At 22.2% G+C, this 11,194-nt stretch overlaps 3 protein-coding genes across 3 annotated transcripts; 2 read left to right on the top strand and 1 right to left on the bottom strand.

Annotated features, from left to right (window-relative positions):
- Nucleotides 1-385: 385 nt before the first annotated feature.
- Nucleotides 386-2,562, top strand: DICPUDRAFT_153709 (uncharacterized protein; the record flags this gene model as incomplete). The annotated part of the gene is made up of 4 exons (XM_003289299.1): nucleotides 386-1,226; nucleotides 1,248-1,931; nucleotides 2,042-2,108; nucleotides 2,274-2,562. The coding sequence occupies 4 exons, from the start codon at nucleotides 386-388 to the stop codon at nucleotides 2,560-2,562; spliced, it is 1,881 nt and encodes a 626-aa protein (XP_003289347.1).
- A 2,070-nt stretch (nucleotides 2,563-4,632) lies between these two features.
- On the top strand, nucleotides 4,633-5,763 carry DICPUDRAFT_80109 (uncharacterized protein; the record flags this gene model as incomplete). Its single annotated transcript, XM_003289298.1, has 3 exons — nucleotides 4,633-4,647; nucleotides 4,705-5,099; nucleotides 5,238-5,763. 3 exons carry the CDS (start codon nucleotides 4,633-4,635, stop codon nucleotides 5,761-5,763), a joined length of 936 nt encoding a protein of 311 aa, XP_003289346.1.
- A 420-nt stretch (nucleotides 5,764-6,183) lies between these two features.
- On the bottom strand, nucleotides 6,184-10,784 carry DICPUDRAFT_48539 (uncharacterized protein). Its single transcript, XM_003289286.1, has 11 exons — nucleotides 10,494-10,784; nucleotides 10,052-10,266; nucleotides 9,870-9,983; nucleotides 9,499-9,796; nucleotides 8,819-9,423; nucleotides 8,644-8,736; nucleotides 8,301-8,578; nucleotides 7,867-8,230; nucleotides 7,455-7,801; nucleotides 6,828-7,374; nucleotides 6,184-6,753 (listed from the first exon to the last, which is right to left on the bottom strand). Exons 1-11 carry the CDS (start codon nucleotides 10,588-10,590, stop codon nucleotides 6,595-6,597), a joined length of 3,117 nt encoding a protein of 1,038 aa, XP_003289334.1. The 5' UTR covers nucleotides 10,591-10,784; the 3' UTR covers nucleotides 6,184-6,594.
- Between the last annotated feature and the right edge of the window lie 410 nt (nucleotides 10,785-11,194).

The raw sequence follows: 11,194 nt of genomic DNA, 5'->3' as shown, positions 1-11,194 counted from the left end.
CATAATTAATATTAAAAAAGATATAAACTAAATTATTACTTTATAATTATTTTTTTTATATTTTTCTTTATATTATAAAAAAATTAGAAATTTCAAAACAGTTCTTTCTTTATAAATTTTTTTTTGTATTTATTTTTTATTTTTATTTTTTTTTTTTTTTTATTAAAATAAAAAATACAAATAAACATTTTTTTATTTTTTCATAATTTTTTTATTCACATACAAATAATATTAAAGCTTTATATTTCATTATTCACATAAAAATAATTTATATACAACAATAATTTTTTTTCTCTTATTTAATTAAATAATAACTATAGTATATCCTATAATAAAAATAAAATCATTTATTCAACATAATCATAAATTATATCATAGCTTTAAAATGTTTCAATTTTTTTGTTTCTTTTCACCTTTAATTTCTTTTTTGAAATTTTTTAATAATAATAACAATAATAATAATAATAATAATAGTAATAATAATAATAATAATAATAATAATAATATTAATGACAATAGTGATTATGATAATAATAATATTAATAATAATAATAACAATATAAATGATATTAATTTCATTCTAATCCAAAAAATAATGATAATGATAATATTAATAATTATAATAATAATAAATAATATTAAAAATAATATTAATAGTAATTATAACAATAATAATAATAATAATAATAACAACAACAATAATAATAATATAATCAACAACAATAGTAATTTCAATAACAATAATAATATCAATACAACCACAATAAATACAAATAAAACTACCACAACCACCACAACTACAACTACAACTACAATTGACAAAATTAATAATAAATATTCAGAATCAAAAACAAGCGCACCATCAACATTAAAAAGGAAATTATCTGAATTAGATGATTTAAAAGATAATCCAAGAGATAAAAAAAAAATAAAAATTGATCATTCTAGTAACGAAATCGATATACAACCAACCAGTTACTCAAAAAATAGTTCGAAAGAAGTTAATGTAAATAAAAAAGAAGAAAAGAAAGAATATACTGGTAATAATATAATTATTCAAAACGACTTCGAAATTTTTTTAGTTAATTTCGAATCAGTAAAAATTGATGTTATCCAAGAATTAAAGTTGGATAATAATAGAAAAAAAATATTTTCCATTAACTTATTAGACCATTATATCTCAGATGATGGTTTATTAAAAAAATTGGCCTGTGGTCAAAAGGATTGTATTTTATTCAATTTATTAGATTTTTTATTTACCTCTGGAAATCAAAGTTATACTGGCCTTGCTAAAAATAAAGCTTGCGCATTATTCTCAAAAATTATTATCAAAGAATGGTTCAACGAAGAATCATTAGAATACATTGAAAAGTGGATAACTTCACTTTACAATGTTTTGTTAGATCCAAAGAAATCATCAATTAATAACATAGTGTGGGTTGTAAAAATTTTTGGCAATTTCGATAGAATTAAATATGAAAATGGTTTTAATTCATTAAATAGTAGAATACAAATGGCAATCGATAGCATTTTTAATATTTCAATAGAGGTTCTTAATTATTTTAGTAATTCAAGAAAAGAACATTCAAAGAGTCCACAAAATTCATCTAATAAAACTCTTATAAATGAAATAGTAGACACAATCTTTTCATTATTTGGTTTAGTTAGTGGTCCAATTCGTTCAAAAAATTTACAAATGGTTTTAAATCTCTTTAACAGAGTAAATTCTCCAAAATCTTTTGAAGTCAAGAAGTTTTTGGTTAATTTAATTCCATTTTTTGAATATAAAGATTTAGTTATGGTTTTGGAATACTTCAATTTAAGCCATAAAAAGCTAATTTCAAGTGGAAACTCTAATAGTCCAATTGATGCTCAATCGATTCAATTATTCTTTTCCAATATTTTAGTAGTTGTTGAAAGAACACAAAGTTGTAGTTATAAACACCAAGAATTGGATATTATATTAAAGCTAGTTCAAGAATCAATCAAGTTCTCTGGAATTCTATGTTACATAAATACCCTTGGTTTTTTTGCAAATAAGCTCTCCGACTTTACAAATATCCAAAACAAAAAAGAAAGATTTCTCAAGCTCAATTCAATAAAATGGTGTTTAAGCTGCCTCAAAAAATCAAACCCTAATCCAAAATTAGATAGTATTATTTCCAATATAGAAAAATTAATTGATAAATCCAATATAATAGATTAAATCATACATAAAGATGCTCAACCGAATCATTTAATATAAAAATTTTAGACCTTTTTTTTAAATAAAGTATTTCAAGTGGTAATTCTCATCGTAATTCAAATGGTGATTCAAGTGGTATTTCACATCGTAATTCAAAAGTTGGTTCAAGTAACCGGTGTAGTAGTGGTTCACGTGGAAGCGTACATCGTAATTTAAAAGTTAGTTCAAATAATCAGTCAATTGGTAGGTCAAGTAGTTCAAATAGTAGTTCAATTGGTGGGTCAAGTAGTTCAAATAGTAGTAAAAGTAATTGGTCAAAGGGTGATCCAAGCAATATTTTAAATAGTATCTCAATAGTATCTCAATTAGTTAATTAAATGTAATTGGTTCAAGATTTATTCATAGCTATCGCCCTGTTGTATTTTCCTATATAGTAGAAATAATAACTTTAGGTATATTATCTTTATTTATATTTTCATTTATATTAAACTATATATTAATAATAGAATAATCTTTTTATTTTATTTTTTGTTTTAATTAATTATATTTAGTACTATAAACGTTGTAATATATAATCACTCAACATAATAGCAATGCAGTATAGCCGATTTATTTTTAAATAAAAATTTTATTTTTTTAAAATTTCTTTTTATTTAAAATAAAATTTAAATTTTTTCTTTTTTTTCAACACATAAATATTTCAAAAAAAAAATATATTAATAGCTTTAAAAAGTCTTCAAGTAAGTAAATAAGCAAATTTTTTAAAAATAAAAACAACAAATCTATATAAAAATGGGATTCGTAGATGAACACAATACTAACACAAATTTTTATTAAATTTGGTATAAATCAAGTATTATAACCTGTTTTATCAAGTGTTAATCAAACAGAGCCTGATTCGAGAAGTTTATGATATTGGTAGCTCAGAATCAGTTTCATCAAGTGTAGAAACCATTGTATCAAGTAGTGCTTAAGAATCTTTTACACCAGGTTGTGGATTATATGTTTATCAAAGGTAAAAGTACCGAATCTGCTTCATCAAGCTGTGAATAATCTCTGGACAAAGTAGTAAAGTCTATCGAATATCGATAGTTTAGAATCATGTTTCATCAACCTCTGTTTTAGAAAAAGTGTTATCAAGTGGTATATATTCCAAACTCATCAAATAATATGGGACCTACTTTGCCAAGTTGTGCAATATCTGTTGTATTTTTAGTATATGTGGTCGTAATGCAAAGCTTGTCATCAAATATTTATATCAAGTCAACACTAATAAAGTTAATCAATCTAATCAACTATTTTATGAATATCATTAGTTTGCTCTGGCCAAGCAGCTATGATAGAAATAAAATAGTTTTATGAAGAGAAGGTAAAAAACACTGAAGCTTTCGTAATTATTGACCAAATTAGGGAATATCAAAAATCACCACTTCTAGAAGTCCACTAAACTTTAATGTTCATTCACCATAAAAACAACCACAAAAAAGATCTGGGTACAATTGTTTATAACCAATCAATATTTCTATAAACCAAATTAATTATAATATTATAAATTTAAAACAATGATTATCATATACAAAATAAAAATTATTAGAAAATTAAATAAAAAGAAAAGTGATTTAACAATTACTTTACTATTAAATTTCTTTTTCATTTTAACAAATATAAAAATTTTATTCATTTATTTATTTATTTATTATTTTTACCAAAATACAATATTATAAAATAGATTTGTTTATTACATGAATACACATTTCTTATTACTATTTATTTATATTTAAAATACACTAATATATACCCATGCAAATACACATGACCATATATATATTTAAATTAAATTTCATGCCTCTTTTTTTTTTTTTTTTTATATTTAATAATTTTTTTCACTTTTTTTAATTTTATTTTTTTTTTTTTAAATTTTTTTTAAATTTTTATATTTTTTGTTTACAAAAGATAATTATCTATTGATGCTTATAATAGCCCTCTTTATTTCTTTACATCACAATTAATCTAAAAATATAATATAATATTATTTTCATTTTAATTAATAAAAACTTCAACCAATAAAAAAGGTCGAATTATTGTTTTTTTATTTTTGATTATCCATTTTTATCGTTTTTTATAAAATCTTCCGATTATCCAAAAAACGATAAACGATAACGATAATTTTTAATCACTACTGAAAAGTCAAAGTGTTTTGCATTTATTATTTTCAATGGTGTAGGTTGTTCATTTTTAATATATATTTATTTTTGTTTATTATTGATATTAACATTATACTATCATTTTAGAATCAAAATTTTAGTAAATTTATAGATTTTCATTCGAGAAATTAATAAAATATAATGAAAACAAATTAAATAAATTATATACAGGTCTCGATATAATTTTTGATGAAAGAAAGAAAGAAACCGATTTTGAACATACAAAAAAACTTTGAGAGCAATATGAAAGTTTTAAAAGTAGGTATCATTATTTATATATTATATCTGTAGTAATATCTAACTATTTTTTTTTAGATGTTCCATCTTTTACAACCAGTATCCACATCTGAATGTTCATCATCATCAACTGTAACAGCAATAGCAAGATCAACAACAGATTCATTAAATACAACAACTATAACCTCACCAACAGTCACTTCAAACACAGAGTTATCATCATCTACAGCATCATTAACATCTTCATTATCAGATAAATGGCAGTTTACAATATTCTCACCAAAGGTTTTTAAAGCAATAAGAAAATATTATAATGTTGACAAAGATTTCCTTAGAACCAAATCATCAATAGGCAGCCCAGGGATATCTGATATTGTTAAGTTTTTAGAGGTTCAAACTGTGGGTAGAAGTGGTAGTTTTTTCTATAGATCAGAGGACTCTAAATACTTTTTAAAAACAATTCCATCAAGCGAGTATGAAACATTCACTTAATTATTTCCATCATATTATCAACACATTAAAAAGTATCCAAATTCTTTGCTTCCAAGATTCTTGGGAGTATATCACTTAAAGGGTAAATTAAAATTAAGTGGTGCTTCCTATTATAATAGTGCCCATAGAGATATTATATTTGTTGTAATGGTCAATCTTTTCTATTCTGAACAAAAGTTGGAAATTAAAGAAAAATATGATTTAAAAGGTTCAACAATAGGTAGATATGTTGATGTTAATAAAATTAAGCAAAAATTAGAAAAGGAGCAACAACAGCATCACCATCAAAACGGTACAGATAGTTTGAATACAAATAATAGTAGAAATGATCAAACTCAGGATTTAACATTCAAGGATTTAAATTTAAAAAGAAAGATTCATTTGGGTAAATTAAAAAAAGTATTTATACAACAGTTATCAATCGACTCTGAATGGATGAGCCATGGTATATGTGATTATAGTTTATTGGTTGGTTTAGATATAAGTGACAAGAAATCAATTCAAACTCTTAAAGAATCTCAAGGTCCAAAGTCACATGAGAAAAATGATATATCCTATTTCAAAAAGGATTTTAATGGTATTTTTGAAAAGAATTCATACCCTTCCACAATCGCCATCATTATCAACTTCAAATATAATTTATAGATCGAATAAAGAAGAAGAAAGTGATGGTGGTATAGTTTATTTATTAAAAAAGCGTGGTGAAAATGCATTAAAAGGAATTTTGTTTGATAGAGTAAGTTTAATATTAAATTTAATATTTTTTTTTAATAAGGTATCTCTTTACTAATATCATCTTTTTTTTTTTTTCTTTGTTGGACTCAAATTAGATTTAGAAAATATTGAATTAATATTTGAATAAAATAATAGTATTTTTTGTTCCTTATAAAAAAATAATAATTTTAAAATTAAACCAATCCATATAACCACAATTAAAAGAATGGATGAAATAAAAATTAAGAAATTTCCTAATGATTTTATAATATGGATAACTTTATTTATAATTTTATAATTTGAGAGAATTATTATTCTCTTATTTTTTTTTAATTCTTTTTTTTTTTTTTTAAAATTATTATTATTATTTTTTTATTTTGATTCTCTGGTGTATATATATATATTTTTATTGTTTATTAATTTATAAAATGAGGGAGGAAATATGTATAGTTGATAAATGAATTATTAACAGGTGTGGTATTAAAGGGATGTGTTATATTTACGAAGTGTATTATTTATAAAGATAATATTATAATTATTTATTATTTATTATTAATATTATTTATTATTAATATTGTTTATTATTATTATTATTATTATTATTATTATTATTATTATTATTAATTATAATTATTGATTATAATTATTATTTTTTTTTTTTCTTTTTTTTTCTTTTTTTTTTTTTTATTAAATTTACTATTTACTATTTACTGATTTTTTTTATTATTTTTTTTTTTTATATAATATTTTATTATTAATTATCTAACTATTAATAAAAGTAAAGTATGAAAAATCATTAATAAGTTGAGTTACATTTGAAACAAATGTTGGTTGATCTTTATCATTTGAAAAATTGGATCTTAAAAGTTGTTTTTGTTCATTTGTAATTTGATTTTTTTGGATTAAAAAGGTGTGTAAAAACTATGAAAAAAAAAAAATAATGATTAGTAAAAATATTATAAATGGGTTTGAAGAAACCAAATTAAAATACTTACTTCGTTAAAGAATTTATCAAAGTTGGTGGAGGCGAATTTATAAATTGTAACTATTATATCATCAGTATGAACACTTTGAGTATTTGAAATTAAGACATCGAAAAACATGCTGATGAAAGAACATCCAAAAACTGGTTCCATTTGTGCGATTTTATCATAAAGTTTAAGCTTTGTATTTAACTTTTCAAAGAGCTCAAGATTTTGTTTGAATAAATTTACATCATTTTGTTGGAAAGTAGTTTGAAAAGCTGAAAGTATTTTGTTGATTTGTACTGGTTGGCAATTCTTCCAATGACAATCTAGAATGCTATATAAAAGTATGAAAAACGATGGTTTGACTTGAGATGTATTATTTGCGATAATTGGGTAAATTTTTTCCATTGCATATTCCACCGTAGAATTTAATAAACTTTCAAAATTATGGCCTGATGTTTGAACTACAAATGTAAGAATTTCTAATAACTTATTTACAATTGAAATACCTGTTTCATTTGATCCAGTTAATAATTGGGTTAAATCTTCGGTACCTAATACCTCCAAAAATGTTCTATAGTTAAAAAAAAAAGAAAAAAATTAATAATTAATATTTTGAACACAGTATTTTTGTTGAAAGTGGTTATAACTTACGTTATGGTTTGTTGAGTAAAAACAACACCGACTTGAGTCTTAAGTGTTTCAAATAATGAAAAGAAAAAATCTAAAATAGTAATAAGTACTACTGGATAATTTATATAAATTCTAAAAAGTGATAAAATAATTAAAAGAGTATCTTGAATACCATCATGGAGAATACCTCTTGCCATGGTGGCTTCTGGAACTGATTTGATGATTGCCTTCATTATTTTTAAAACTCTAAGTACTTGATCTTTATAATATTCTCTATTTTCACAAAAACTTGGAATTTGTTGAATCTCTATTAATGATGATGTAATACCTTTAATAAATGGTGAATATTTTGGTCTTCTTTGGTCCCACTGTTAAAAAAAAAAATTAATATTAACTCTTTTAGCTATAAAAACAATAGTAACAATATCCTTACTTGTTGTGATAAGTTGACATTTGATGGTGGCATTAAAATAGTACAAGAAATTGCTGGATAAATTATAGTTTGAACATTTGTTGGTAATTGATTAACAATGCTGTGAATATTGCCAATAATTGAGTCCATTTGGGTGAAAAGGTTTAATGGTTTGGCTATAACAACTAACGACATTAATAATTTGCCACTAGCAATTGAAATCTCTTCAGGAACACTTCTTTCAAACAATGGAACAATAATGGTAATTAATTTTGATATATTATTATCAAAATCTGGTTGTTGTGCAACAACTGCTCTTACTTGGTTACCATATTCTGATAACCAATATGAAAATGATCTTATAGTATTTAATAGTTGGATTTGTCTAAATTTTGAAGAAAAAAAAAAATTAATATTTTTATAAAAATACAATAAATTATTTAATTTATATTTACAATTTTTCCCAATCTGAACCATTTTTGAATGTATTTTGAGAAGTAGAGAATGAACACATATCTAAAAGTTTTTGAAAAATGAAATTGGCTGGATTAAAAGTTTGAGCAAAGGAATTTACAAATTGATCAGCAAGTCTTCCAAAGAGTTGAAGTATCGTTGTGGTATCCTTAATTAAATGTTGTAATTGTACATCATTTTGATCCATAAATAAACCGTGTTTAATATTTTCCTCAGCTTTACAAAAGAAGGATGTTACATTTTGAGTGAATAATGGGTACTAAAAAAAAAAATATTAATAAACTGTATTTTTAATGGATTAAAAAATGATTATAATATACATACCAAATTTTCTAAACTTTTTTCTGGGTATAATTCTGTGACTTTTGCAACAACCTCAATACACTTTTTAATATAACTTTCTAATGGTGTTTCAGACTGTTATTTGTTAAAAAAAAAAAAAGAAAAAATTAGAAAATAAGAAATATTAAAAAATAAAATAAAAAAATATGATATTTACAATATTAACTTCATTTAATTCTTCACTTTCATCGTCTATATCTGATAAAGTATTTCTGCTGAATGAATAAAGAATTCTTTTAATTAATTCTGATTGAAAAACCAATAACCCATCGGTATATTTAGTTGGAGCAGGAATACCATTTTCTTGACAACGAGTTATAAGGTAATCAAAGAATGTTGACCAAATATCGATACACAATAAAAATGATTCTACATCTGTCTGAATAAAACTATATTGGAAAAGTAATGCTAAGAAATCTGAAATTGGGAAATTTGGATTTGTTTCTACACGTTTGAGATGGTTTGTTACAAAAAGTTGGATGAATTGGGTAAACTTTGATATGAAATCTGGATTATATTGATTGATTTGTTGGCCATTGTTTGATGTTATATCTGTGAGTAATGAATAAATTTGATGAAAAATTCTGATTAAAAACTCTTCAAATCCTTTTGGTACTAAATTCTTTGATAAAAGTTCATTTAAACATTCTAATGCTGGTACACTGTTTTTATCTAATCTGAGATATTTAAATAAAATATCAATCAAACTAGGTGTTAATAAATCATTTAGAGGCATCCATGAAAAATAACTTAATAATGCATCTATTGAAGAAATGGAAAAAAAAAGTTAGTAAATAAATATTAATTACTAATATGATAGGCAATAATAATGCTTACCAAAAACTGCTTTGGTAATAATTTTTGTTTCAGCACTAAATGAACCGGTATATGTATTTGTGTCTGGGGATCCTACTTGAAAAGCTAATAAATTTGCATTTTTAAATTTCTTTTCTGCATTTTGATCAAACAACTGATTTAAAGTTTCTGAGAGAACACCAATAATAATTGGGGTGTGTAATGTTAATAATTTTTTAAGTTGATTCTTTTTTTGTTGTGTGATTACTTTTTTATTTGTTGTGAATGATTCTGAAATACATTGTAAGAGATTAACACCTCTAATACTAGTAATTGGGTTCTTTAATAAATAAATAAAATAAATGTTAATGTTTTTTTTTTTTTTTTCAAAAAAAATCAATAATAATATTTACTCTAACTAAATTAGTAATATCTTGAAGATAACCTTGTGGATTCTTTTCAAACTCATATCTTCCTATATCTGCTATAACTTGACCTAATTTTGAAACAATAAAAGTTGGTAAAGACTAAAAAACATAAAAATTAGTACTTTGCTTTTATCTCTAAAAAAAATCACTAAAGATTTATGAATTACCTTATGCTTTTGTGACTTATTTAAATAAATGTCTAATAATAAATTTTTTGTATTAACTTGGTCTTGTTGTGGTATATTATTCCATGACTTATTGACTTTATCTTCGATAACTGAAAGTGAAAACCAAATTATAAACTGATTGTCACAATGTGTAAGATAGTATTTTACATGTTCGTATGAATCTGATTGGGCTTTATAATTATTTAAAACAGTGTCTAATAAAGAAATAAATAAATAAAAAAAGTTAATATTTATTGATAACACACAAAAACCAAAAAAAAAAAAATTTTGAAATTATTTCAGATAAAAAAACAAAACACACACACAATAAAAACACATTTTTACCACACAATAACCAAATATTTTAATACACCAATATAAATATATAAAATATATATAAATGTTATTTAAATAAAACTTTTTATGAAAATTTTGTACTTACCAATTTCTTTATGTTTTGGACTGTCTCCACCTTGATAAAATTGCTCCAAAAGCCTTTGAAGCTCTTTTGCTTTAAAATCCATATCATTGTTATTCATCTTTTAAAAATTGACTCTATAGAATTATTTTAATATATTATTAATATTACTACAACTATTTATGATTGTGATTTTATTTACTATTATTGTAATTAAAAATAGATGGTAGTGATTAAAAATATCACGTAACTACTATAATTAAAAAAAAAAAATAGTTATATATGGGGAATAAATGATTATTGAAAAAATATTTCTAAATATTTTTTTTTTTTTTTTTCTATTATTATTTTTATGATAAGTTACCCAATGTATGAAGTATTTCCCTCTATTTAAAATTTAAAAAAAAAAAAAAAAAAACTATGTTGGGTGTATTGTTTTTTAATAAAAAAAAAAAAAATAATTAGATAGATAGAAAAATAATATTATAATAAAATTTTTTTATTATTAAAAAAAAAATGAAAAATAAAAAAAATATTTAAAAAAAAAAAAAAAAAAAATTTTTAAAAAATAAATTTTAAAAAAATAATTTAAAAAAAAAAAAATTGTTTATATAAATGTTTAAATATATTTAAAAGAAATCAAATTAACTCTTCTATTCATAGATACGGATAATTCTGTCAAAATACCTTTTCTTTCTTTTAATAAATTTTTTATTCCTAAGTTC

This window comes from Dictyostelium purpureum (assembly GCF_000190715.1).
Source record: "Dictyostelium purpureum unplaced genomic scaffold DICPUscaffold_170, whole genome shotgun sequence".
NCBI classification, from domain to species: Eukaryota; Evosea; class Eumycetozoa; order Dictyosteliales; family Dictyosteliaceae; genus Dictyostelium; species Dictyostelium purpureum.
This window is presented reverse-complemented; position numbering and strand designations above follow the sequence as displayed.

Coding starts and splice junctions, on each gene's coding strand:
- DICPUDRAFT_48539 (XM_003289286.1), bottom strand. CDS start 10,590: ATGAATAACAATGATATGGATTTTAAAGCAAAAGAGCTTCAAAGGCTT. Junction 10,267..10,493: donor TCCAAAACATAAAGAAATTG/GTAAGTACAAAA, acceptor TTTCTTTATTAG/ACACTGTTTTAAATAATTAT. Junction 8,737..8,818: donor AATTAAATGAAGTTAATATT/GTAAATATCATA, acceptor AACAAATAACAG/TCTGAAACACCATTAGAAAG.